This window comes from Stegastes partitus, unplaced genomic scaffold, assembly GCF_000690725.1.
Source record: "Stegastes partitus isolate 25-593 unplaced genomic scaffold, Stegastes_partitus-1.0.2 Scaffold189, whole genome shotgun sequence".
In the NCBI taxonomy this organism is placed as follows: domain Eukaryota; kingdom Metazoa; phylum Chordata; class Actinopteri; family Pomacentridae; genus Stegastes; species Stegastes partitus.
Window position 1 is genome coordinate 349,004 of NW_007577920.1, and position 25,563 is coordinate 374,566.

General features: G+C 40.2%; 3 protein-coding genes across 3 annotated transcripts in view; all 3 read left to right on the forward strand.

Annotated features, from left to right (window-relative positions):
* The first annotated feature begins 116 nt into the window (after positions 1–116).
* Positions 117–7,968, forward strand: sirt7 (sirtuin 7). The gene is made up of 10 exons (XM_008280282.1): positions 117–221; positions 349–486; positions 2,477–2,581; positions 2,655–2,725; positions 2,826–2,898; positions 2,987–3,085; positions 4,214–4,450; positions 4,852–4,932; positions 5,207–5,313; positions 6,245–7,968. Exons 1-10 carry the CDS (start codon positions 117–119, stop codon positions 6,450–6,452), a joined length of 1,224 nt encoding a protein of 407 aa, XP_008278504.1. The 3' UTR covers positions 6,453–7,968.
* A 1,967-nt stretch (positions 7,969–9,935) lies between these two features.
* pcyt2 (phosphate cytidylyltransferase 2, ethanolamine) lies at positions 9,936–18,376 on the forward strand. The gene is made up of 12 exons (XM_008280286.1): positions 9,936–10,231; positions 12,387–12,475; positions 12,892–13,053; positions 13,169–13,320; positions 13,408–13,449; positions 13,587–13,725; positions 13,818–13,900; positions 14,183–14,260; positions 14,687–14,752; positions 16,183–16,248; positions 16,935–17,023; positions 17,101–18,376. The coding sequence occupies exons 1-12, from the start codon at positions 10,104–10,106 to the stop codon at positions 17,216–17,218; spliced, it is 1,212 nt and encodes a 403-aa protein (XP_008278508.1). The 5' UTR covers positions 9,936–10,103; the 3' UTR covers positions 17,219–18,376.
* Positions 18,377–18,474: 98 nt separating this feature from the next.
* gnav1 (guanine nucleotide binding protein (G protein) alpha v1) overlaps positions 18,475–25,563 on the forward strand; it is a 39,570-nt gene continuing 32,481 nt past the window's right edge. The window contains exons 1-2 of the mRNA XM_008280285.1: positions 18,475–20,801; positions 21,012–21,103. Of these exons, the coding sequence (XP_008278507.1) occupies positions 20,672–20,801; positions 21,012–21,103 (222 nt within the window). The 5' untranslated portion in view covers positions 18,475–20,671. The remainder of the gene's footprint in view (positions 20,802–21,011; positions 21,104–25,563) is intronic.

The window sequence follows — 25,563 nt, forward strand, 5'->3', positions numbered from 1 at the left end:
CGCAGCCTCCTGTCTCCTCCCACACGGACAATATCCGGCCCGGCTGCTGTTGGTCGCTGGTGCTATGAGCTTTGTTTTGAATACAAAACTGCATCTCAGCTGAGTTAAAAAACGGGATGGCGGAGGAGCCGGACGCCGCCGTCTCCTCACGGACGGAGAGGAAAGCTTTGGAAAAGGCCAAAATACTGCAACGAGAGAGTGAGAGGAAAATCTTCCGACTGGTAAGACGAGAAAAAAACATATTTAGAGCAGCTAGCAACAAGCTAGCAGGCTAACATAGCAGGTAATAGTAGCGGCGGTTCTGAGCCACTGAGACCGACCCGGTTCTCCTCTTCTTTCCTCCCGTAGGTCGGACGGCTCTTGAAGAAACCGGAGGCCGAGCGGTCGGAGGAGGAGGCCGGCGTCCTGCTGCTGCACAGAGACACTGTGGAAGAACTCAGCAAGAGACAAGTCCGCAGGAATGTGCTGAAGAGGAAGCAGGAGGAGGTGAGACTGAGGCCCAGAGAGCTGGGAGGCTAACCGGCTGTTGTGCCAAAAAAACTAATTATCGTCCAATTTATATCCAACTACAGCTGCTTTTATCTAGGTGAAACTGTCTTAACGTAAAAAAAACACTTTTTGTTTAGTCTGTGGTGATAGAAAACAATGTCTTTGTGAAATGTTCATGTTTCTTGTAGAAGAATTAGAAATGTTTGTGTTTTATAGTGTAATCTGACATTCAGAGATTATAGACAGTACTATATTATCTCTGTTACTTAAGTTGTATGTGTTTGGTATGCCTGACATCTTTTTATATTTAGAAACGACTGCAATTAACATGATTTACAGATGGTTGTCATATAGTAAAAATAAATTAAAGACTGATCTCGTTTGCAAATTTTCTATGGGCTATAATATAACACTCAAGAATGAGATCAAGTCATTCTAATCAGTTAATACCAAATTTGTCACAATTTAGGGGCCACCGCTTTATGGACAGATGCAAAACTGCCTTTTATGAGTTAACAGGGTTTTTAAATTTTATGATGGAGGGCACAGAGTAGGCAAACTAATGCAAATCAGCTTCTAGCACAACACCTGGTAGGTGGGACTTGACTTGCAGTCAGATCAGTGAGATAAACAAGACTGTTTTAAGCTGAATGGTGACACCAGTCCTGTTATTTTAGTGATTTCTCTGTGACTGGCATGGAGAGGATATAATGTAATACCTAAATACAAAGACCACAGTGTACATTGTACTCTATTGCAAGTGAAAGTCATGTATTTGAGATAAGTAACAGAACATTATCAAAAAATTAAGGACTCCTCAACATTTTCTGTCATAATCTTAATAAAAAAAAGGTTGAGTTCCTTTTTTTCTTTTTTTTTTGTTGCTCAGAATGACTTTTAGTGGTGTGACTGCACAATCTTAGGCATGAATAGACTGCATAGAGTAAAAGCAATGAGTCTGTTATTTTATTTGACAAAAATATATTTATTTTCCTGATGTTTTTGACAATTAATGAACAAAAATGTTTGTTATGTAAATGAAGCCAAAATTAATCTATTATCATTATTATTGTCATTTTGGCACTGGTGATTTTCCTTTACAATGTGTCTCTTTGAGAGAATAACACTGGGATCAGTTACATGGGAAGTTCACTTCTACATTTATCACATTCTCATATCCATAAAAGTAGAATCATGGGTTCCAGATTAGGTGTCGTCTATTAGAATCTCCTTATAAAGTGAATTTGTCTCATTTTCGCTTTTCACATCTGGAGTCTGAGCTGCAAGGTGGCTTGGTGGTTAGTACCGTTGCCCTGCAGCAAGAAGGTCGCCGGTTTGTGTTCCAATGTGGACACCAGGATCTTTCTGTGTGGAGTTTGCATGTTCTCCCCGTGCAGCGTGGGTTCTTTCTGGGTTCTCCGGCTTCCTCCCACAGTCCAAAAACATGTTGAGGTTAATTGGTGATTCTAAATTGTCCATAGGTGTGATTGTGAGTGTGCTTGGTTGTTTGTCTTTAAGTGTAGCCCTGTGATAGACTGGTGACCTGTCCAGGGTGTCCCCTGCCTTCGCCCTAAGTCAGCTGGGATAGACTCCAGCCCCCCCGCGACCCTAGTGAGGATTAAGCGGTGTATAGAAAATGGATGGATGGACATCTGGAGTCTGGTGCTCGCTTTGCTTTTGAAATGTGTTGTCACCATGCCAAGATCTACAGAGCTCTCCAAGGGGATCTCCATTCCACTAAAAAAATGTAACTATAAATCATCACCAAGTGGTGGAGACTTCAAATGACTGCCAGTTAGTTCAGGTCAGGCAGTAAATTCAGCCCAAGAGCAGATTGTTTGATGCTAAATGGAGTCTCCAAAAACCCCAGCGTTTGGGGTTGCTTTACAAATCCTGATTATAAAAACTTGCTCTGGTTGTTACTTGATACAAGGAATGTTTTTGGTTGTAAACCTAAAACACATTTATTTTCTTGTACCGTTCACAGGTTTTTGACGATGCTGAAGAGCTGAAAAGTAAAGTCCGGCAGCTTGCTGTGGCGGTCAAGCAGGCAAATCACCTGGTGGTTTACACTGGAGCTGGTATCAGCACGGTATGCCAACTCTACTTCCTTTGTGCTTCTCCTTTTTAAACTTTCACAGGACTGATGATGTTTTTCATTTCAGGCAGCTTCTATCCCAGACTACAGGGGCCCTAACGGTGTGTGGACGCAGCTACAGAAGGGACGAACCATTAGGTGAGAGTTGACTGTAATGGGAAATTGGCTGCATAATTTTTCTGAAGTCGATTAAACTCCCCACCTGTGTCCTCTTTTGTTTGTTTCTCTTTACAAACAGCTCATCAGACCTGAGTAAAGCAGCCCCGACTCTCACGCACATGTGCATTAGGATGCTTCATAAGGAAACGCTGGTATGCGACACCTTGATAGATCTCGTATAGTTGTAGTGCACCATGTTCCATCGACGTTTACATGTAATGTGTGTGTTTGTCGATAAAGGTGAAGCACGTCGTGTCTCAAAACTGCGATGGACTTCACTTGCGTAGTGGCCTACCTAGACACGCCCTGTCTGAGCTGCATGGAAACATGTTTATTGAGGTGAGACGCATGCATCCTTCGTCGTAAGTTGTCTGGGACTGATTTGCACATAGTTTCCAGACGCTCTGAACTTAGAAGAATCCAGCTTCCAGCAAAGTCAAGATATTTATGCACAGAATTTACAGTTCAGTCTTAAGTAGTAGCATCTCAGTTAATCAAACAAATGTTACTTGAATAGCACCTTTCAACAGCCTTAGTGCTGTTCAAAGTATTTCACAGATGACTGATCAAACAATAATAAGACAAAACAAGTTTGGACCATAAAGGAATGAAATAAAACTACATTTAAAAAAAAAAAACAAGCCAGGTAAAATAGATTAAAGGGAGAACAACATGAAAGAAAGTGATAAAAATGTAATTAAAAAAAAAACAAGACAAAAATTTATTAAAATGAGAAAACATAAATAAAACACTATAATAACAACAAGACCTTAAAAAACAATAGGTAAAGTAGAGGATCTTCATTAGGATTTAATACTGTTCCTCACAGATTCAGGCATGTTTGTGTTTATTTCATCTCTCAGGTGCTTCACATCTTTGAAATGTTGCAGGTTGAACATTTGCCTTTTAACTCCAGGTCTTACGACTTCATCACTTGTCTGTGGAGAAGAGCCAAGTTTCAGTGGAAATTGCTCTCCAATTGTTTTTTGTATTTAACTATTTATCGCTTTATTCCACCCTCTGGGTTTGTGCAGTGTCTGCTCTGCTGCCTATACTTGTAAATTGCCCCACTGAGGGTGAATAAAGCTCTTTGACATGAATAATTTAATAAACAAATGAGGTATGTGGGGGTGAGTTGCATCAGCAGTGTAAGATGTGTACGGATGAGTGAGCAATGTGGGGGTGAGAGGGTTGAAAGTAGCACAAATGTCAAACAAACCAAAGCTTCGAGATGTGATGCGTTGAAGAGACAGATAGTGAGACTGACAGCAGGGTTGGCTTGAATGCACTATAGAGGTGCAGTGACGTTATGACCTGAGGTCCTGACTGCAGAAGTCACTCTGTGCTGCTGGATTATTTATTTTTAAAAAATTATTAACACTTTACATTTCTGACATTGTTTCTTCAGATTGTAAACAGTCCTGGGAAACACTGACATGACCTGCTGCTTTTGCTTTCTGTCCCCAGGTGTGTACGTCCTGCTCCCCGGTCAGGGAGTACGTGCGCTTATTTGACGTGACGGAGAGGACGTCGCTGCATCGCCACGCCACGGGACGCAGGTGCAGCCACTGTGGCGGCGAACTGAGAGACACCATAGTGCACTTTGGGGAACGTGGGACTCTGGAACAACCTCTCAACTGGAAAGGAGCTGCAGAGGCCGCCAAGATGGCAGATGTTATCCTCTGCTTGGGCTCCAGTCTGAAGGCAGGTTTGATAAAACACAGTACATGTTGTTTAGTGTTTGAACACTCTGGACAGACGATCACAATGTTTATGGATCATAATGATGACCTGAATGAACTGATTCCGAAGATGAGAGTCCTTTCATTGGTCCGTTTACATGGACTGCTAACAGAGCTGGTCACTCATATTGTAGTTTTTGTGCCATAGATAAAGCTCACTGAATAAGTTACAACACACCTTTTCAGATCGTAATACTGTACAGTCTAAATGTAAATAATGTGTTAGTCAACAAAATAATAGTGCCATTGCGTTTAGGACAATTATCTTAATTCATTAATACGTTGTCACAAAAACAAAGTCATTACATATGATTTCTATGTAATGGCTTCTATTTCTGTGTGTTCTGTCTGTCGCTTTTCTAGGTGCTAAAGAAATACGCTTGTCTGTGGTCCATGAACAGACCAGCCAGCAAAAGGCCCAAACTTTATATCGTCAACCTCCAGGTAATTTGGTTGTTTTTTGAGAAAATCATGAAAGAGGAGATTGTGGGGGGGAAACTCAGGGTGAACTAGACCCGTGACAAATTGCCAGCAGGTCAGGCAGACATGGTCCTGGGACATCTGGAGGGAGTAAACAGTTATGTACAGCTACTTTTTATTGACTTCTCCTCAGCTGTGTTAACTGTACCTTACCAAATAAATCAAATGAGATGCAATGAAGTTCTGGATGCCCTGCCGACTGATTTATGTGGATGTGCTTTTGTTTTTTGTGTTTTAGTGGACACCAAAAGATGACCTGGCTTTGCTAAAAATTAATGGAAAGTGTGATGATGTCATGAGGCTCCTCATGGAGGAGCTGAACATTCAGATTCCTGCATATGACAGGTAAGAATCGTATGAAGCAGTAATACCCAGTATACTCACATAATGTCAAATATATTGGTCTTATTAATATACAATCTGTAATTTAAATTGGCCATTCTTTTAACAGTAGATACAAATATGTGTGTATCCTGTTTCTAGCATAGATACCAGTAAAAGGTTAAAATGAAACATTGACGTGTGGATATGATGAAGTCGCCTAGAAGTTAGACAAAAGCAATGTCATGTTCAGTGGTGTGTTTACATGTAATTCGAAGTAGTTTTCTTATTTTGTCTCATGAATGTGTACATTTGAAAAGTACTGTGTATATTTGTATGCACCTGCCAGTAGAAAATCACTGTAAGAGCAGTTAAATGGTAATGTCACTCCAGTAGGACTTTCATTAATGTCTTGGTTATTTTCTTGATTGGTCCATTAATAGATCTAAAAAATGTCATAAAATTGTGAAAAATGTTGACCAATGTTTTCTAAAGACTAAAGGATGTCTTGCTGTGTTCACAACCCAAAGGTATTTAGTTTTCTGCCACAGAGGAGGAAAGAAACCTGAAAACATTCAAAGTTCAGATGCAGTATCAGAGAATTTAGACCTTTTTTTTCTTAAAAAATTAATTAAACCTATTAATCACTAATCAAAATAGCTGGCAATGAATTTGATAGTTAATCATGTAATCGTTAATCATCTCTTCACTACAGGAGAGATTTTCTGTTCTCTGCACTTAGGTGGAAATTTCAATGTTAGCAATTAGCCAAAATGAATTGGAAAATGTCAGAAATCCTCAAAAAGCTGATATCATATATCTTTAAATTACTCAAACTTTGTCAGATGCAGTACCTGGATTTCTCTTACTTACATGTACACACACACACACGAAGAAAAAGATTAGACAGAACTGTATACCTTTGCCTTGAGTTTCCTTCTTGTTGTTTCATCAGGATGGAGGACCCCATCTTCAGTCTGGCTACACTTCTGCAGCCAGAGGAGGTGAAAAGCCACACTCGTGAGGTCATAGCGCCCCCTAAAGGTCAGGAGGATGGCTCGGATGACCCTGATGAGCAGGCAGACGAAGTCACGTCTGTGCAGGGTGGCTGGTTCGGACGAGGTTATGGCAAAGGAAGGAAGAAGAAGAAAAAAGCTGCATAATTGCAGGACCTTTATGGACTCTTTACATTCTGGTCATTCGCTGCCGATGAGGTATTCAAACTTCAGTCCCATAATGAGGACATGTTAGACTGTCAGCGTTAGGGTGCTGTTGATCTATATGCTGACATGTCTGTCTGAATGCAGTGTGCATGTGTGTGTGTGTGTGAAGGAAAAGCTACGACTGGCCATTTGAAAATAGCACTTTGCACCATGATTTTTTTTTTTCATTTTATACAAAATACAAGCTTAAGTTACAGCAGGGTTTGAAAGTGGCTTTTGTAATCCAACTTTTTTTTGTATTTATCTGAACTAGCTGGGTTAGTCAGAGCCTCGTTTTAGCCTAGTGTAGCTAGCATAGCATTACAAACTCCTCAAGATTCCAGCACTGAAAATCTTAAACAGTGGCAGAGAAAGGGAATTTATTTGTTATAGCACAACTCCAATATGCTTGAGTCCCATCAGAAAAGACAGTAGAAGTGACACATTTTGGAAACACTCCTGCAGCATTATAAATGTCGCTTCTGTCTCTTTGTATGCTCAGTATATCTCAACACAGTACAACCTTTTACAGCCACGTTTTGCTGGTGGCAAGTCATGCTCATAAGGTCAGATTTTCTGTGGAGTGTCACTTACCAAACTGGTAACAGGTGCATTACAGTAACTAATTTAATGTACAACATTCTGCTGGTTACAATCATCAGCTGGATGGAAATGCTCATTATAATACTGGTGTCTAAAGGCTTAAGTTAATATATTTATACCCATGGGTATCCTTCACTGAAACATGGGTAAATGCTGCTACAACAGCAGCAGCTACAACAGCAGCACAGAATTTGCCAATTTTTAAAAAACTTTTGTGCTTCTACTCTACCAACATTTTCTACATATATTGCGTAGAGGAAAATATATTTTTGTAGTGGCTATTTTTTTTCAGAACTTCAATTTTTGAATGTACCTTTTTGAAACACAGCTTGTTTCTTTTGTGTTTTTTTTGTGTTTTTAAAGGTATTTTGGTTTTCATAAATTATTTTCTGAACTCACAGTTGACCTTCGCTCTGCTGTAATCCATCCTCAGGTCTGCAGACTCTGTAGAACAGCCACTACTGTATCTTTGGTTTACTGAAGTTATGGAATTTGTTTTATGTTTACATTTTTATTGCCTTTTGTTTACAGCAGTGCAGGAAGAAAAGCAGAGTTTTGCGTTATGACTCATGTTTCAAAAGATTGAAAGTATTTGAAAGATTATATCTTAAGTTACTGTTTACTGAAGTGATTGGAAGCAACCACATTAATTGTTTATTAATTTGTCTCAGGTATTGTCTCGTAGTATTAATAATCACTTCATGTACCATAAAGTGTCAGACGTTTTAAAATGACAGACTAGTCATGATAAGCTAGTGTTCAGCATTCCTAAAACTCAGACCAGTGCTAAAACTGAATGTGAAAACGTCTTGTTTTTTCATGTATTTTGCAAAAGAACTGATATATTTGTGACACAATAAATCATTACACTGCCCTTTGCTTTGACTGGTGAAGTAATATTAGCACTGTAGCTTTACCTGGTATTTTATTGTTCAAGGTTTATTTTACTGCGTTCATTGGTTAATGTGAGACACCAAACTTACCGAAGTTTTTAGGACATAGTTTACTTAAATATTGTGCCTATGTGTTTTGGATTTAACTGCTGTCGTTGGATTTGTATTCATGTTTCCCAAAGCATCCTGGTGTAACTCTGACAAATAATCAACTTTATAGCAGTATTTTTTCAACTATGGAAGAAGTATTCTAATGCTAAGTGAATTCCAAAATGTGAAAACAATTGTGGACACGAAAAAGTAAAATGTCAACATATATTCATTACAAAAATTACTTGCCTTTGCATACAGGATTTGAGCCTTCCTGAGGCAAGAGCAAAATATGGAAAGTCAGACTCCATCTTATAGGTAGGTTTGTCTCTCATACCACTCCCGCAGGAAGTTTTGACAATTTATTTCCTGTTTAATTTCTATGCACAAATGTGTAGCATTTCTGCACCAAATTCTGGTGAAAATGTCTTTATTTATAAAACAAGAAAACAAAATTCAAACACCAGTTCAAAATATATTGCAGCAAGACTCTCAAGCATTCTTTTGTTTTGGTTCTGTCCATCAACTTTTCTTATTTAATGATGTCCCTCCCTATTCAATGCACACATGTAAGCTTGATTGACTTCTTTTCTGTTGTTTAAAGTGTGCATATGCTGCCTATTCATGTCTCTGATGAGTTCATTCATTTTAATTAATTTATACATGGCCCCTGTTCCAGGTGATATTGGGCAACTGTCAAGTTGCACCCTGGATATAAACTGACAACTATTCATGCTCACTCAGTTTATCAGTCCGTCTCGCCAATGAACCTCATATAACCTACATGTTTTTGCACTGTGGGGGGAATCAGAGAACATGCAAACTCTACACAAATTATGCAAACTTGCAAATGAACTCAACAAAATCTGCTAAAAAAATAAATGCAACACAGTTAAATTAAATAATTCTTAAATAATAAATTCTGTCTGTTCTTTTTAACATGGGGGTAAAAGTATTTGTATCATTTCCTGTAATGAAACAAGCATATTTATTGAATTTCCCTTCTGGGATAAATAAAGTATTTTTTATTTCATTTCATTTCAAGCAAGTATACACCGTATTGGAAATGATACGGGCAGATGAATAACCAGAAATCACAGGTTAGTAACTAGTTACACTTTTATATTACAAAGAGTCAATGAGGTATTCGATGCTGGTTTGGAAAATGTTGTCCCACTCTGAAAGACTTGGCAAAGTCAGTGAACTTTTGGGTGACAGGATCATGTTGAATAGAATAGAATAGAATAGAATAGAATAGAACAGAACTTTATTGATCCCTTTGATGGAAACCTCAGAGAAATTGCTGAATTGTTGTTGGACATCCAGTGTGTCATGTGGCAGATTGTCGTCTCTCTGTCTGTCATCTTTTTCTTGTTATCTGTGGCATTGTGTCATTTGAATAAAGCTGCATTATAAGGTGGACTTTTATGATCACTTGTCAAAGGAGTGTCTGTGAGCTGGTTACACTATCTGATCATTGTCCTTGAAAGCATTAACTCAGTGGTTGAGAACGTGCCACCAGATGTACAGCTTAAAAACGTTTTGTGCACAAACTGCTTTTCTGACAGAAACAAAAGACTTTTTATTTTTATTATTTTTATTTTTTAAGTTTTCTCTACAGATCAAAAAACAAGACTATTTGCATGCTGCGTTTATGTTGTTTTTCAGTGCACTTACAGTGGAATAAGGAAAAGTAAAAGTACACAGCACAAGTTTTGTGTAAGTACTTGTATAAAGTATTTTTAGGAGAAACTCCACCAGGTTGTTTTTATAGGCTGCATAGTATCACGTGACCTGCGTGATTATGCAATCGCTATCTCAGCGTCAGAGGGTTCGTTCGATGTGACGTAGGGTTGGAGGCGTTGGCCGCTTCACTGTCATTCTGTCTGACGGACGACGGGACGTCCTTTAAAATAGGCTTCTAACTGCGGGAAACTTTGATTTGACTGTTTAAATACTTGAAAGCGTACTCTACCTCTTGTTTTTAATCGCACTGCCGCTAAGTTCGCTCTCCGAACCAGTCGAAATGATCAAAAACGGACACCACGCCACCGGCAGCGATCAGCGGGACGAAGCCGGCTACAGTAAGCCGGGTGTCTCAGCGTGCAGTCCGGAGAAGAGGAAGCGGGTTGTCCGGTTGTGGTGTGACGGCTGGTGAGTTTGTGTACCCGCAGCTGACTAAAATGTCAGTTTATTGTCCCCAGTTTGCTCTCCTGTACACGAACATTATGTAACACACGCCAGGAACACTCACTCGACTAGCATGCTAATGCTAGCTGGCTAGCCGCTTAGCGGTTGATAACTTAGCAAAAGGAGTTTAAAGGTTACCAGCGTTATTGGTTTACATAGCACGCTAGTTACTGCTAACTGTACTCTCAAAACCGCCCGTTTGTACTTATTTAGATGGATACAAAACACGCCGTAGTGTATGTGTAGCAGTGCACCGGTTATGAAGGCGTGTGTGTGTTTTGACTTGGACTCCATTCAGAAGTTGTAAATGTAAACTTGTTGCTCTCTTATCAGATTTTATGACACAATGGCATTAGGTTATTTGGGGACAAGATCCCTCCTGTCCACAGCTTCATACCCTCACATTCCTGCTGAGCTTATGAATGACCTGTTGAAGTGTGTGTTTGTATGTGTGTGCGAATTGTACTCAGATAACACTAAAAGCATGGTAAAATATAAAATAAGAAGCATCTACAAATGAAAACCTTTGAACCCTGCACAGATGTTAGAGATGCTGGTTGAGATTACTTAAAACTGAGATTGTCAGGTCTGACAACCTTTATCTTCATCCATTTTATGTGCATCTGATCTCATGTGAATCCTGCCATTAGTACCTCTAATATTGTTGTGTGTACATATAATAATGATGAGTTCTTTAAATTACACTCAGAATGCTTATAGGTTTTTACTTACTCTGTCCACGTGTCAGATTGTCAGTAACACTTGAGTTTGTGCAGCTAGGAGCCAACTCAGGCATATCACTGTTGTTGTTATTTTATGCTCTGCCAATGAATGAATCACATGATTTATTTGCAGCAGAGTGGACAACTGGCTTCTCAGTTGCAACACTTAAAATCATTCCTGGATACTGGCTTGGTGATAGCTACTTTGACATGATCCATCTTGTGTGGTGGTTATAAATATCTAACGTAGTGAATATGTTTTTTCAGTTGATTGCAGAAGTGGCATGCTGGTGTCGTGGGCAGGGGCTCCCTCTTTAAGGGAGGGTCGAAAAGAGGAACAAGAAAAAAGTTTTATATATGCATGTGTAATAACAGGTGAAGGATGTGTGACCAGGAAGAATTTTAGATATGTTACAATAGCACAATATAAATGGTACTGTGAACTAATACATAATAGCAAATTACCTAATTCTTAATTTTCTTTTCATTTTTTATGTAGCCTCTTAACCAGCAGCTGCTCACTCTGTGGTTGGACTGGATATTCCTGAGCTCAGTGTTTTGCAACTGTAGGAATCTGAAGCTTTAAGGTGCTGAACAAAACCTAAATAGACTTGACTGAGGAATTGAGCAACATCCCAATCTTCAAGTGCCTACAGATAAATAAATACTACTGAAAATGACGTAGTTTCTCATTATTTAGGTTAAGACCAGCTAAGACTTCAAATATGTTGCAATGAGGGAGGAGCACTCACATTTCCTTCTCTTTCAAAATGCAAGCAAACACAATTTTACCAGTAAAAGTTACTGAATGGCAGAAAGCAAATAAACACCGACACATAGTAGATGTCGTGCCTGTGACCATTACCTTTCCCCCAGTAACCTTTTTCATTTTCCCTCACCATGACAATCCATCAATTGACTTTTTGAGATTCAAACAGCTTGATTTAGATTAGCCAGAAAGTGTCCTTCACAGTACAAGTGCACCGTGGAAAGAGAAAAACATAAGATAAGATTTTGACAATCAAAACAATCTTATAAGTTTGTGTTTTAAAGACTGAATGGACTGCTGAAGCTTATAGGGAATCCAAATGTTTTGGATTGTTGGGTGTTTCTGTCTCTGCCTTTGTGAAGCGCTATGAGATGACGTGTTGTTGTAAATATGCGCTATACAAATAAAATTGAATTGAACTGAATAGAAAATGATGCCGTGAGCCTGAAAAGCTTCAGTTGAAAAACCTGCAGCTTCAGGCTGCTAATTGTCAAGTACACACCCCTTATTGTTATGAGTTAATCTGTTTGTTTCTCTCTGTTATGTTTTGTCTGAGTGCGCACATTGGTTATTATTTTCCGTGTTGATGACGTTGTTATTTATTGATTTATTGATTTTGTCTCCACAGCTATGACATGGTGCATTATGGTCACTCCAACCAGCTGCGTCAGGCCAAAGCCATGGGAGATTACCTCATCGCCGGAGTGCACACTGATGGTAAGAATGCACGCACTCTGATATGAATATTTACAATGATAAAGGAAGTATTTGTGTCCTTTGCTTCAGTAAAAATACTGATATCAAACACAATCAATGCCAGTAATTGTTTATTTCTGTTCAAAATCAATACAGCTTAAGTCCATAGAGATGTTAATCCATGGTTAATGCTGACAAAAGCTGAGCTAAGTAACTGTAATCATTTCAGTTTACATTTTGAATAATGTGCAGTTTGATTGTAGTTGCACTGTATTTGTAGGGCGACAGTGAGAGATGTTTTACGGCACAGAGAGTGATGTACCATCATCCATGTGGCCAGAGCATTCACCTTTAAGTGACCATCAGCTACATTATTCATTACCTACACCACTGACGTGCCATTAAAAAGCAATTCTGTCCAAACTCTCTTTTCAAAGCCGAGATTTCCAAGCACAAGGGTCCTCCGGTCTTCACTCAGGAAGAGCGCTACAAGATGGTGCGGGCAATCAAGTGGGTGGATGAGATAGTCGAAGGAGCACCTTATGTGACCACCCTGGAGACTCTGGACAAATACAACTGTGACTTCTGTGTGCATGGAGGTACACCAGCTGAAATCTGCTCTTTGACTTCTGTTTCACAACTTGAATCACTGAGTAGTCGTACTTAGTGATGCACATGATGTGATGTGATGAGATGATGGTTTTTGTTTACCAGATGACATCACGCTGACAGTAGACGGCAAAGACACGTACGCGGAGGTGAAGCGAGAAGGACGCTACCGGGAATGTAAGCGGACACAAGGTGTCTCCACCACCGACCTGGTGGGACGTATGCTTCTCATGACTAAAGCCCACCACAGTAACCTGGTGAGTTTATGTGTCTGTCTTTTGAAGTTGGACAGTGACTGTTTATTTCATATTTTGTTGGTCTAATCAATCTGTTCTTCTCTGCAGGATAACCCAGATTACCAGCAGCACACAGACAACTTTGGAAAGGTACTTTTCGTGACTTTATGTTTCTACAATCCTGTCATGTCTTGAAATATATTTGTTATGTACGGCCTTTGCCACATTTTCTCTATAACAAGAGTGTGCTAATGGGGTTCAGTAATGTACATTCTGTTGTCTTCAAGGGCCCTAAAGGCCACAGTCCGTGGACAGGAGTGTCTCAGTTCCTGCAGACGTCCCAGAAGATCATCCAGTTCGCCTCTGGAAAGGAGCCTCAACCTGGAGACACCATCATCTATGTAGCCGGAGCGTTTGACCTCTTTCGTATCCTCATCATGTGAAAATCACCAGATCTGGGTTAGGATTTCTGTGGTGTATGTGTTTTTGTTGTTGCCTTGACTTCAAATTCTCTGCAGACATTGGCCATGTTGACTTCTTAGAGATGGTCTACAAACAGGCGGAGAGGCCCTACGTCATCGTAGGTCTGCACTTTGACCAGGTACACCTAAATGCACTCAACCAGCCAACACATTCACAGAAGGATAAGAAATCCTCCCCTCCCTGCAGCGTCAGCAGCTTTCTGGAGAAACATTTGGAACAAGTTAAAGCGAGAGCAGCTTACACTTCATGGATAGACAGAATGAGAGCTCTCTGAATGAATTGTGTACTTTAGGAGTGTCAACCACTCTTTAACTTACTGCATGCCCCCTTTTTATGTAAACAGGTAAACATCGAAAAGCTGAGAATGTTAATGTAGTCGATGATCTCTTCATTCTTTTAGGAAGTGAACCGCTACAAAGGAAAGAACTACCCGATCATGAACATCCATGAGAGAACTCTGAGTGTCCTGGCCTGTCGGGTGAGTTCACACACAGGCGGCTGAATGTTCAGCACAGTGGGATGCATTTCTTCCCCGCGTACTCACAGCGCTGCAGCTGAACTTGGCTCTGCACCCTCCATTCCTGCTGGTCAGCTATCAGTCTAGAACAATGAGCCTCTGTGACCCATCTGCATTGAATGTTTGTGTTACTTATGAGGATGTTACACAAGACGAAGACCACTAAATCAACATGCTCTGCTGTCAGTTTTACTCAATGGCTCATGACATGGAGCAGAATTTGAGCAACTTTGAGATCTCCTGTATTTAAAAGATGCTTTCCAGTTAAACTCTAACATGCTAGCAGGAAAGTACTGACTGGTGTGAGACTGACTAGAAATGTTTAATCATTTGAAACGTATCTTTAAACCTGTCCTTTTCTCTCATTATGGTCCTCTGTGTCTGTAGTATGTGTCCGAGGTGGTGATTGGTGCTCCCTATGCAGTGGGCAAGGACCTGCTGGATCATTTTAAGGTGAGATGCCTTTGAATGGCTTTAAGTCAGATAAGTTTGTTTAACCAAGATGGTCCCTTCAGTGTGAAACTCAAAGGGTCTTGGCCAAAATAGCACCATAATTATTTGACACACACTGAAGGTATACCTTCAAACAATTCCGCTGTTCCATTTTATTTCTTAAACTGTTCTTAATTTTGTGTTTAGTTGGGATGACAGGTGTCTATAATTTTATATTTTTTTAACAGTTATTAACAGATGTAGTTTCCCACATCAGAAGTCTTTTGTCAAACTCTGTACATACTTTTAATGTTCAGAAAAGCAGGCAGTCCTTGGAGTGCAGTCTGTACTTTGTAATTATGTAAATATCACAAAGGATATAAAGGAAGAAATGACAGCTACAAAAGTTCCTCTGGCCTCAGATGTGAAGAGGGATTTATTCTTTTAGCTAGAATCCAGTATTTAACTGAATATTTTTACAATTTTTGAAATTACTGCACAAGTTGCTATACTGTTAGGAATGAAATGTTAACACCCTGGATACTTTACATGCAAAGTAATAAAGAACTGGTAACTGGTTATATTTCCTAAAACTAACAAGGACTTCTAGCCAGGTAGTTTCGTTTGATTTGACACTGTGTTCTAAAAGAAGGGATCGCTGTTGGTTGCTGCACTTGTAAGAGTACTTCATTTGTGTGCCATGGAAAAAAAACACGGATCAGTGTGGAACCTTTTGGCGCCCCCTCTTGGGAATTTTAAATAGAAGGACGAGAGGCCATCATATCAAATAAGTAGTTCTGTCAAACAAACTGTTGGAAGTTCGCATATCAGTTTACAGTATTGCAGGTCAGTTTACTCTCATGGCCTCTCTTGTGATAGTGAGTTTCTGTTAAATTAGTGGAAATGTACTGCAACGCTTTCTTCACCTATTTTGCAGCTGTTTTAATCCCTTTTAGCTGAAAAGCTCAGAACTTTTCAAAAAGGCACCGGTGTTGTCACCGTTGCTCCTTGTCAGGATGCTAACCATATGAGCGGCACTTATCACTCTGGTGACCCTGAAAACTGGAGCTTGTACTGGTCATGTCATCTGTCCTGAGCTGTGTGCGTCGGTGTGAGGCTCGTATACAGTACAATGGGAGTTGTCAAGATATTGATGTTATAGAAACAAACCCCACACACCTCATCCTGCGCTTTTTTTAAAGAAGCATTAGGATGAAGTCGTCTGCAGTATCATTTCAGGTCTTTTCTGCCAAAGAAAACTCTACATGGACACACTCGCTGACATTATAGTAATGTGTGATTATAAAAAATACAACTAAAAACTGGAACATTGGGGGTAGATAGATTTGTTTATACTGAGAGCCACATGGAACTGGTTACATATCATAAGAATGAACTTCTGGCTATACTTGCTTGTTGGTTTAACCATGTTTGTTTGTATAACTGTGCAGGTGGACCTGGTGTGTCATGGCAAGACGGAGGTGTTTCCAGACAAGGATGGATCAGACCCCTACGCTGTGAGTACATTGTTTGTTAACAAACACTGTTCAACTTGAATAAGTAACTTATCAGTGTAGCAAAACTGTAAACTGTTTCACACTATACATACTTAAGGACACACTGGTGATCTGGTTAAGCCTCTTTTTAAGGTGGTCTGGTGTCAGCAGACAAACAGTGAAGTGGTTTTGGTTACTGCTGTGGCCCTGTGCAGACACTCTATGAAGCCTCCACCTTTGTCTTTAATTTGCACATTGTGTATTATTGTCACTTGCAGTAGGAATCAGATTCTGTAGCCTGCACACAAACACACAGCAATGAACAGAAGAGATATAATACAGACAAGTCAATTTACTTACATCTAAAGATGAGCATTATAAAATACATGTGTTTTAGAAATGGGAATCCTGGTCACAGTCACTTTCAGAAACATTTTGCTGCTTGCTAAAGACCAGATCAAGAGGTTCTGCAGCATCTGTTAGATTTTAAGAATCAAGTGTGCTTCACTTTGGATTTACACCATTACCCTGTCTGTCCTAAAGGTGGCATTATAGTGTTCCATTTGCACGTTTAAGTTTTGATGACTGCCCTGATTCAGGCTTTTTAAAGTTGCTCTCATATACTGCAGGTGGGACCTTAGTGTTCACAGCAGATGACAGATTTACTTTGTCTTTCCTTGGTTTGATGTTGTGTGTTCTTCCCCCAGGAACCCAGGAAGAGGGGAATCTTCAGGACCATCGACAGTGGAAACAACCTCACCACTGATGACATCGTCCAGAGGATCATTGAAAACAGGTCAGGGACTCGTTTAATCCACTGATTGTTGTTTGTCTTTATCCTGTGTTTATTGACGTCTCTTTTCTTGTTTGCAGGCTGCAGTTTGAGGCCAGGAACCAGAAGAAGGAGGCCAAGGAGATGGCGGTGATCGAGGCGATGAAGAGGAGAGAGCAGCAGGATCAGAGTGAAGCTGCAGCTGAAGCCGCTCACTAGTGAGACTTTAAACCTGAGTCTGTTTTACTCGTCCCGGAACACTCAGCTTTAAGAGGTTGGACTCAGCAGACTCAGATGGAGAGTCCATGTCGTCCTCCACTGAGCCCGGCCAGTCGGTCTCTCTACTCGTCCACTGGGTGCAAAATCATCTTCAGTGAGGCATTATGCTTCTGTCTGCTTGGACTCCAGACTGAAAAGGTTAATAGTAGATCTAACTGAGACAAGAATACAAGGAGTCCAAATACTTGCTAAGTTTTAACCTGCAAAATCCCTTTACTGGTCTCTTCCCCCTCAGAGAATTCTATTTACCTCTTGTCATGTTCTGTTTTTGTCCATGAATTCACACACTACTTGTCCATGTATAGGTGTAGGTGTGGTATGTTAAGTTTGTATCTACCCATAACTTATTGACAAATATCATTGTCAGGTATGTTTTTAGATTTTTAACCATATTAGTGTTAATCATCAGTCTTAGAGGTGTACTCACTAAAATTAAATGTGGTCTGTTTTTAACCCATTTTCATTTATTTTAATTTGTTTAAGATCACTTTGTTTTTGTCCATCCTAAAAAAAACAAACATTATTACTATGTTAAATGATCTGTGAAATAGTCTAATAATTTTAACTGTGGATTTTAACTACCTGAATTTGAACCGAGTGTGCGTGTGAATGTTGAGTGAGGTTGGTGAGTGAGTGTTTGCGCTGTAAATGACAGTAGTGCCTCATTCCTAAAGCTATAACCTGTTTAAGGGCTGTGTACTGTATAAACTTCTGGTTCTGCTCAGTAAATATACTGGAGCTTCTCTGCAGTTGTTGAGTTGAGCTGTTGAGTCCTTCTTTTTTCAAGGAATGTGTTTTGAGAAAATGAGAATGTCTTTTTTTTCCCCCTCCTTTTTCACAAGACAATCCAAGAAGTGAAAAATCTGATGCCCAGTTTCACTGTCATTGATGAGTTACTGTTTTTCCTGTCTTTAAATGAGTCGTATTGGTCGGTGAATTATTGTTGGTGTGTGACAGTGTGTTTGTGGGTCGGGAGCCAGGACGTTGGTAGAGTGAGGATTCAAGAAGTTTTTAATATTAAGACAGTGGAAAATTTTCACAACCTTTCAATCACTATACTGTGTAATTTTCGCTTTATTAAATAAATAGGTAACATGGCAAAAGAGTCGCGTGATGCCTGTTTTACTGCAGCAGCATAATGTGTGCAGCCCGACGCCTCGGATCTCTTGTTTGATCAGCACATAGTCACGGTTCACTGAGGCAGTGAAATGAGGCCACGGCTGCTGGTCCACTTCCAGTCGCAGATTTGAACAAAAACAGCAAACCATCACTTCATCGTGAACACAAAGTGTCTTTAATCCGCGACCCGAGTGTCTCTGAGGACTTTCTGCATTAAAGAGCTCATCAGTCAGCACAGAACAGACATGAAAACAGTTTGTTTTATGATCAAGACCCCTGCACAGAAACTGGAGGTGTGAAACCACATGGACTCTGCTCTGCATGTAGAAACTGAGACCATTTATTAAAGCATATTGTGTATTTTTACACTGCAATGTGAGATGAGACAGGAGCCTCTCAAGGGCCTAAAGCAGCTTCATTAACAAATTAAGTATACATACTGTAAATGGTTTGAAAAAATATTTTCACCTCTACAGGATAAAATAAGCAGTTTTTTTTTTTGTTTGTTTGTTTTTTGTTGTTTGTTTTAACGGGGAGCAACAGCAGAGCAGTGAAAAACAGGAATCTGATGGAATTTAGAAACTGTTTTCTAGCAGCTGGTGCCGTAAAGTGGAGTTCAGGAGCAATAAAATAGCACATAAACAATAAAGAAATAAGAAAACTATAAGTCAGAGGAGTAACAAGCCCTTCACAATGTATTTAAATGTGTACACTGGACAGTTTGATTCAGAAAGAGGACAAATCTAAATAAATGTTTAATTAAATAAACACACTGTTTGCACAAACAGCCTTAAAGGGCCTCTGTGTGTGATTTAATGCCCTCTAGTGGTGAGACTTCACATTGCAACAAATCCCATCTCAGCTTTACTTCTAAAACAAACTCTAGGAGGGCCCTTAAGAACAAACAGGCAATTAAAACTAACTGTTTTCAAAATATTTCTTAGGGATTGATGATATATGACATATATATTGAACATGTCTGTTATGATTGTTTCCTTTTATAATAGCCAGACTCACCAGGATGCATCATTAGAGAGTTAAAACTCCCCAAAGACTCTTGGTGTCTTTAAAACATGTTAAATTAAGCTATTGATGTTCAAACATTGATGACAAAGGTTAGTAATAAAATCAGTCGCTGCACCTTGAGATTTATTATTTATCTCACTGCACCTGTTGGCAGCCTCAAAGGTTATCTTCAACAAAAATAAGATAAGATATGCCTTTATTTCTCTCACGGTGGAGAAATTCACATTGTTGTCAGCAGCAGTACACACAGAGAAATGGTGCAAACACAGGTATAAAAATACATACATAAATGACTTTAACAGTTGAAGTTTTCAATGTTAAAATAAGAAGAAACTTAGAAAAAGCAAAGCAAAACGATTCTTTCTGTAATCATTACTTATGTGACTAATTGATTCCACTTAATATTTTAAGTTCACTCAAGCTGTTTTCTCAAGTTCAGTTAATTGAGCTACACTTTCACAACTCAGAAGATTACTTGGAACTAACTAATCAACTAAAGTGCAGGTAACTCAGTTTCTAAGCTGAATGAATTTATAATGATTTACAGTGTAGAGCAGCTCCAGGAAGAACCAAAGACAAGAGATAAAAACACTTAATTTGAAATTGACATTGGCACCGGTTGGGCAGGATTTTCTGCGAAATACAAGCTGTAAATGTTTTCTCTGTATGATCAAAGTAAGTCCTTTATAGCTGAAGTTCACAATAATTAAGTTAATGATTTCCCTACCTCTGTAACATGAAAGTGAAAGCTGTTTGTTGTTGGCATGCACAGGTGAAACACGCGGATGTAAAACCAGCAGCAACTCTGCGCGTCACTTCCCAGGAAGTCCAAAAGTTTTCCATCTGGGCAGCAGGCTGCAGTGGGAGGAGGCAGCCAGAGGAATATGTGGGGTCTCTGCCAAGGCGGCAGGACACAGTTTGAACTGCTGCACTTTTGTTTTCTGTGAACACTCGCAATAATCAGCCGCTGACAGGGAGGAAAAACGCGCACGGAGCGATGCGTAAAACCAGATTTGCTCGGAAGATTTTTTAACCAACAACAACAACAACGACTGCTGCTGAGTTTGGAGGATGTTTCGGAGATGGCCTGAACTTTTTCTTTCTCCTGCGTCTTCTTCTCTAAAGCCTGCAGGTTTAGGAGCAGCAGCAGCAGCAGGAACACACTCGGATTGACTGCAGTTTGGACACATATCCTGTTTGCTTTTTGCGTGTTTTCCTCTCCGGCCTGGGGGGAGATGAGCGCTCAGGATGGGACTGTGCCTCGGTACCGAAGTTACAGAGGAGGAGAAGAAGGCGAGGATTCACAGTGCCAAGATAGACCGAGACCTGTACGAAAGCGCAAAGCGGGAGATGAATGTGGTTAAAGTTCTGCTGTTAGGTGAGACTGACAACATAATATGAGCTCATATCATCCAATTTGACCTCGAAATAGCTCCAAGGCCTCATGCAAACTTTCAATTTTGACTCATAAATCCTACTTTGGAGCCACAGTTTTATTTTTATCTTACAGATTCATGGATGAAACCTGACCACACATGATTACATGTTCATAAAAACCCCATTCTAACCATCTCACGACCTTCTGCAGGTGCAGCTGAGAGCGGAAAAAGCACTTTGGTCAAACAGATGAAGATTATCCACAGTAATGGCTTCACCAAGCAGGAGCTGAGCAGCTTTAAGGTTGGAAACACACACTCACACACACTGATAATGGTCTATTTGCATACAGTAGTAGGGCTGGTGTTTCCAGAGGAGCAGTCAAATCTCTCTGATATGTTGCAAAGCAAAGTCCTACAAAACAAATACACAACTTAGATAGATTCAGGTTGAGAGTCTTTCCAGGTGGCTCCAGTGGTAAAAAAAAAAATGAGGAGGTGAGTTCATGTTTCAGGCACAGAGATGCATCATACAATGAAATCAAGAAGTATGTTGGGGGGGGGGAGGCGGTGACGGAGGTGAACAGGAGATGAGGTGAAAAACGAGGAGAAGCTTCCTGAGATTTCTCATGATACTCGGGGTCACATCCAAGTTGCAGCGGTTTGGCTCACATCTGCTTCTCCTTCTGTGTGTGAGAGTGACTGAAAGCCAAATTCCTGTGTTTGGACAGGGTGGAGAGAATGGAAACGCTTCAGCACACACCACTTTCACTACCCGTTAACTTGTTTTTACTGAGGATTTATCTCCTTCCACATTCCCTCTTCTTTAAACCACATCTTTTTCTCTCCTCTTTCCCACTTTGCTATTCTCATCTCTATCTCTCTGCCTCCTCCTGTTTTCTGTTATGCATAATAATAATAAAAATATTAATTAGTATGTGGCGACAGGAAGGGTCTTTCTCATGGAGGTAGCTCCTCTGTCTCCCTGCAATAACTGTTCTATCAATGGAAAAGACTGACAAGGCAAAACCTCTTTTCAGTTTGTGAAACGGACCATAAAGCTGCAAACAGGCTGCAGAGTTAAGCTTCTGGAGTTTGCATTGAACCAATAATGACTTCCATAGAAAAGAGCTGCGTTTGTATACAAAGTTTCACTGTGTGTAGGATTGTCTTGTGTGGAACAGTTAATATCTGTTGACTGGAAATATGCAAAACATTGTGAAAGTGTGTAGAAAGTTATGCAGCTGCTCATTGGCCAGGATTATTCTATCACACGTTGATGCTGTGTGACACATGAAGGTCCCAGCTGTTTGCTCAGACAACTGTGTGGGATGTTTGAATGCATTCCTTGATATTAAAGACTCATCTCCTCCAATCTCCCATCTCCCTCTGCTGCCTTCCAAGTCCTGTAGCAGTCACCTTGTCTGTAGTTCACTGCTGTCAACATTATTGCACTGCTGCTGAAAGAAAAATAACCTCCGGAAGGTCAATTTATTACCTGTTTGAGTGAGGCTGACTGTAGAGCTCAGGTGTCCAATGAAACATGTCTGTAAAAAGTCTAAAAAATTGTCCAAGTAACTAGTGTTGGCTTTGGATGTCTGGTCTGATTCATAGTGACTTTGTCTTTGATCAGAATTTTGCTAATTATAGACCATCTTGAGGAAGAAGTATCGTCCAGCTACTTATGGGTAGAAAATAACAAAACGTTTGTTAAAGTTTAACCCTTTTCAAAATGTAAGCCACAAAATGTTTCTCAGACCAGCAAAAACAGAGGTTGTAAAGTTATCAGGTTGTAAAAGACATAAAAACAGATTTTGGTGTATTAAAAAAAAACCCTGCAGTGTAGGTAACAACGTTTTTTAAAGAAGTGGAAGACAGTTCAAAGGTCGTTAAAAGTCGATTAAAATCAGGAAGTCCCCTCTGATAAAAGTGTGTTTAAGGAAGGGACTTGAATAACATCACTGACTCAACAAACATTATTTCCCCGAGCAGATGGGTTTTCAGGGCCCCAAGTGCAAACACTCTGTTCCCCCTTTAGCTTTAGTCAGGACCCTGAAACAGACAAAAGATCCGAGGATCTCCAAGGGACCATAAAGGGCCTTAAAAGCAATCAGTAGAATATTAAAATCTACTGAGAGTCAGTGGAAAGAGGCTAAAACAGGAGTGATGTGATCCCATCTCATGGTTCTGGTTAAAATCCTGGCAGTTCTGTGCAACCTGGAGTCAATCAGGGGATTTTTTTCTTTGTTTCAGGCAGGTAAAAAGGCTGTTTTAGTAATAAAAATGGTCTCGGTGTCTTTAAAAGTTAAGATATGTTGCATTTTTAAAACTGTTTCTAAGATTAAAAAAAACTCTGTGGTGTGAAACTTAGACTAGTGTCAAACCAGACGTCAAAATTCTGTGCAACAGGCCCAGTATGATCCACAAGCACCAAAATCACTGCACCACCCAGCGCTGTTCCCAGAGGTTTGGTAAGAAAGCTGGATACGCTGCTGCCACTCAGTCAACCCTGCTGCCAGTTTGTCCCAGCAGTCACTTGTGGCAATGAAAAAAAAAAATCCCCAGCGGCCCAAAAAGCATTTTTTCCCACAGTCCACCAATCTAAAAACTGCTGACAGGACACACTGAGCTGCAAACAAGATTGTTTTTCCTCTTTCTGTGATGAATCTTGTAGAATCTCTGGCACTGAGAAAAAGTGAGTCAGCAGGGCACACACCTATGTGCACGTGTGCAGAAGTGAACCTGGAAGCTCACCTGCTTAATGCTCCTGGTGAACTGATTTTTCATGCTAGTGAGCAGGTTCCAGCTTTGAGTCCGATGTGCATTTTCTCCTCGGTACATCCTAAATGTCAACGTCGACACTCTTATAAAGCAACGCAATGATGCAATATTTCCAACACATAGTTGAGCGTGCCAACTAATAAGCACTTGTCAACAACAGTGGAGGCAGATTGGAATGTCAGTAGCTTGGTCTGTACTTAGAACTGGACAAATTAAAATTTTGTTAAAATAATGTTAAAATAACAACAATTTCTAAAATGGGGACAGGAATGTGCAAATTAAATCTCATGGCAGTTTGTAGTGATTTAGCGAGTAATGAAATGTGCTAAGACTAATTAGATTTGTGGTGGTTTGTACTTGGATATTATTAATGTTCGTGCTTTTGTTTATTACTGTGTTTGTGGTAGTGATTGAGAGTGTGAGCTCACATGCAAAGGGTCGGTGACACTCATAGGACAAGTCATCGGCCACATTTGTGAGCCGCTTTTCTTGTTGACCACCGTGCCATTTCCTTTATCGTCAGGTAATTTATGCAAATAAGTTGATTCTATTTCATCAATCGAACTTATTTTACAGGTTGCAAGGTGGCTCGGTGGTTAGCACCGTTGCCTCGCAGCAAGAAAGTTGCCGGTTCGAGTCCCAGTGAGGACACCGGGATCTTTCTGCGTGGAGTTTGCATGTTCTCCCCATGCAGTGTGGGTTCTCTCTGGGTTCTCCGGCTTCCTTCCACACAATTGGTGATTCTAAATTATCCGTGAGTGTGCTTGGTTGTCTGTCTCTAAGTGTAGTCCTGTGATAGACTGGCGACCTGTCCAGGGTGTCTCCTGCCTTCGCCCTAAGCCAGCTGTGATAGCCTCCAGCCCCCTGCGACCCTAGTGAGGATTAAGCGGTGTATAGACAATGGATGGATGGATGGAAACTTATTTTACGTATAAGATAAATCGGGCCTGGTGTCAGCCTCTCGGCAACTTTTTAGTTTGTTTCCTGAGGTCTCGACAAAGCTGTGGAGACACCAAGTATCTCTCCAGTCAGGAATTAAACATCTTAATTGCTGTCTGAATCTGCGTTTTTGACACATTTATCTGGACATCACAGTTTCAAGCTGGAAATGCTCAGACATGGTGTTGACTGCTTATTTTGCTCATGATTCCACCATGTAAAGAAACAGCATGTCAGCAAGGTAAAAAACCTAATTTTCACTGGTCGGGGTCTTTAATTCAGAACTGCACATGTGATCCTGTTGTAGCATTAGAATACAAAAGAAATACCTTTTTGATCCCCATGGGGAAATTCTGTAGATAAAAAGTCAAGAAGCACTGCACAATATTTCTCAGACCATTTATTTTACACTATTTCATCATATATTCTGTTTAGGTCTTTCTGTACCAAAACAGTGGACTGACTGAAACACACCCACATTCCCACCTCACAGCTAAACTGCTAGTTTAAACTGTTACCCAGCTTTAAATTTAAATTACTACTTATTTTTGTTTAGAAACATGCTGAAGAAAAAACAGATACTGATGCAGTTTATTTCCTACAACACTTGCAGATACATATGTCCATCAGCTGTACCTGCTCTATCCATAGAAAGTTGTAGGGAGGCTGGAGTTGATCCAAGCTGACACCACAGACAGGTCAATAATCCATCATACGAAAAGAGACGTTATGCACACCATTTAATGTGCCGTGCATGTTTTTGCTCTGTGGGAGGAAAAAATTTCATGCAAGCACAGCAAGAACATGCAAGCTCACCTTGCAAAAAAACTGACATTGCAAAAAAAAACCATAGATTTTTAGATGCCTCTCAGGAGCAGAACTGGGCATTTCAATCTTTAGATTCCATGCCCTCTCTGTGTATCTTTAATACCAACTACATCAGCAGGATTCAAACCTGTGCAAGCCTGCACACATGCATCGACGCATTTTCACTTCCAGTAGCACGTCTCTTTTGTTGTCTCTGGTGTCAGTTGAGTTCGCCTT

Excerpts from the sequence above, each read along its gene's own strand:
- sirt7 (XM_008280282.1), top strand. The coding sequence starts at position 117 with ATGGCGGAGGAGCCGGACGCCGCCGTCTCCTCACGGACGGAGAGGAAA. Across the intron at positions 3,086-4,213 it reads ATGGAAACATGTTTATTGAG|GTGTGTACGTCCTGCTCCCC; the intron begins GTGAGACGCATG and ends TTCTGTCCCCAG. Across the intron at positions 4,451-4,851 it reads GCTTGGGCTCCAGTCTGAAG|GTGCTAAAGAAATACGCTTG; the intron begins GCAGGTTTGATA and ends TCGCTTTTCTAG.
- pcyt2 (XM_008280286.1), top strand. The coding sequence starts at position 10,104 with ATGATCAAAAACGGACACCACGCCACCGGCAGCGATCAGCGGGACGAA. Across the intron at positions 12,476-12,891 it reads CGCCGGAGTGCACACTGATG|CCGAGATTTCCAAGCACAAG; the intron begins GTAAGAATGCAC and ends CTCTTTTCAAAG. Across the intron at positions 13,054-13,168 it reads TGACTTCTGTGTGCATGGAG|ATGACATCACGCTGACAGTA; the intron begins GTACACCAGCTG and ends TTTGTTTACCAG.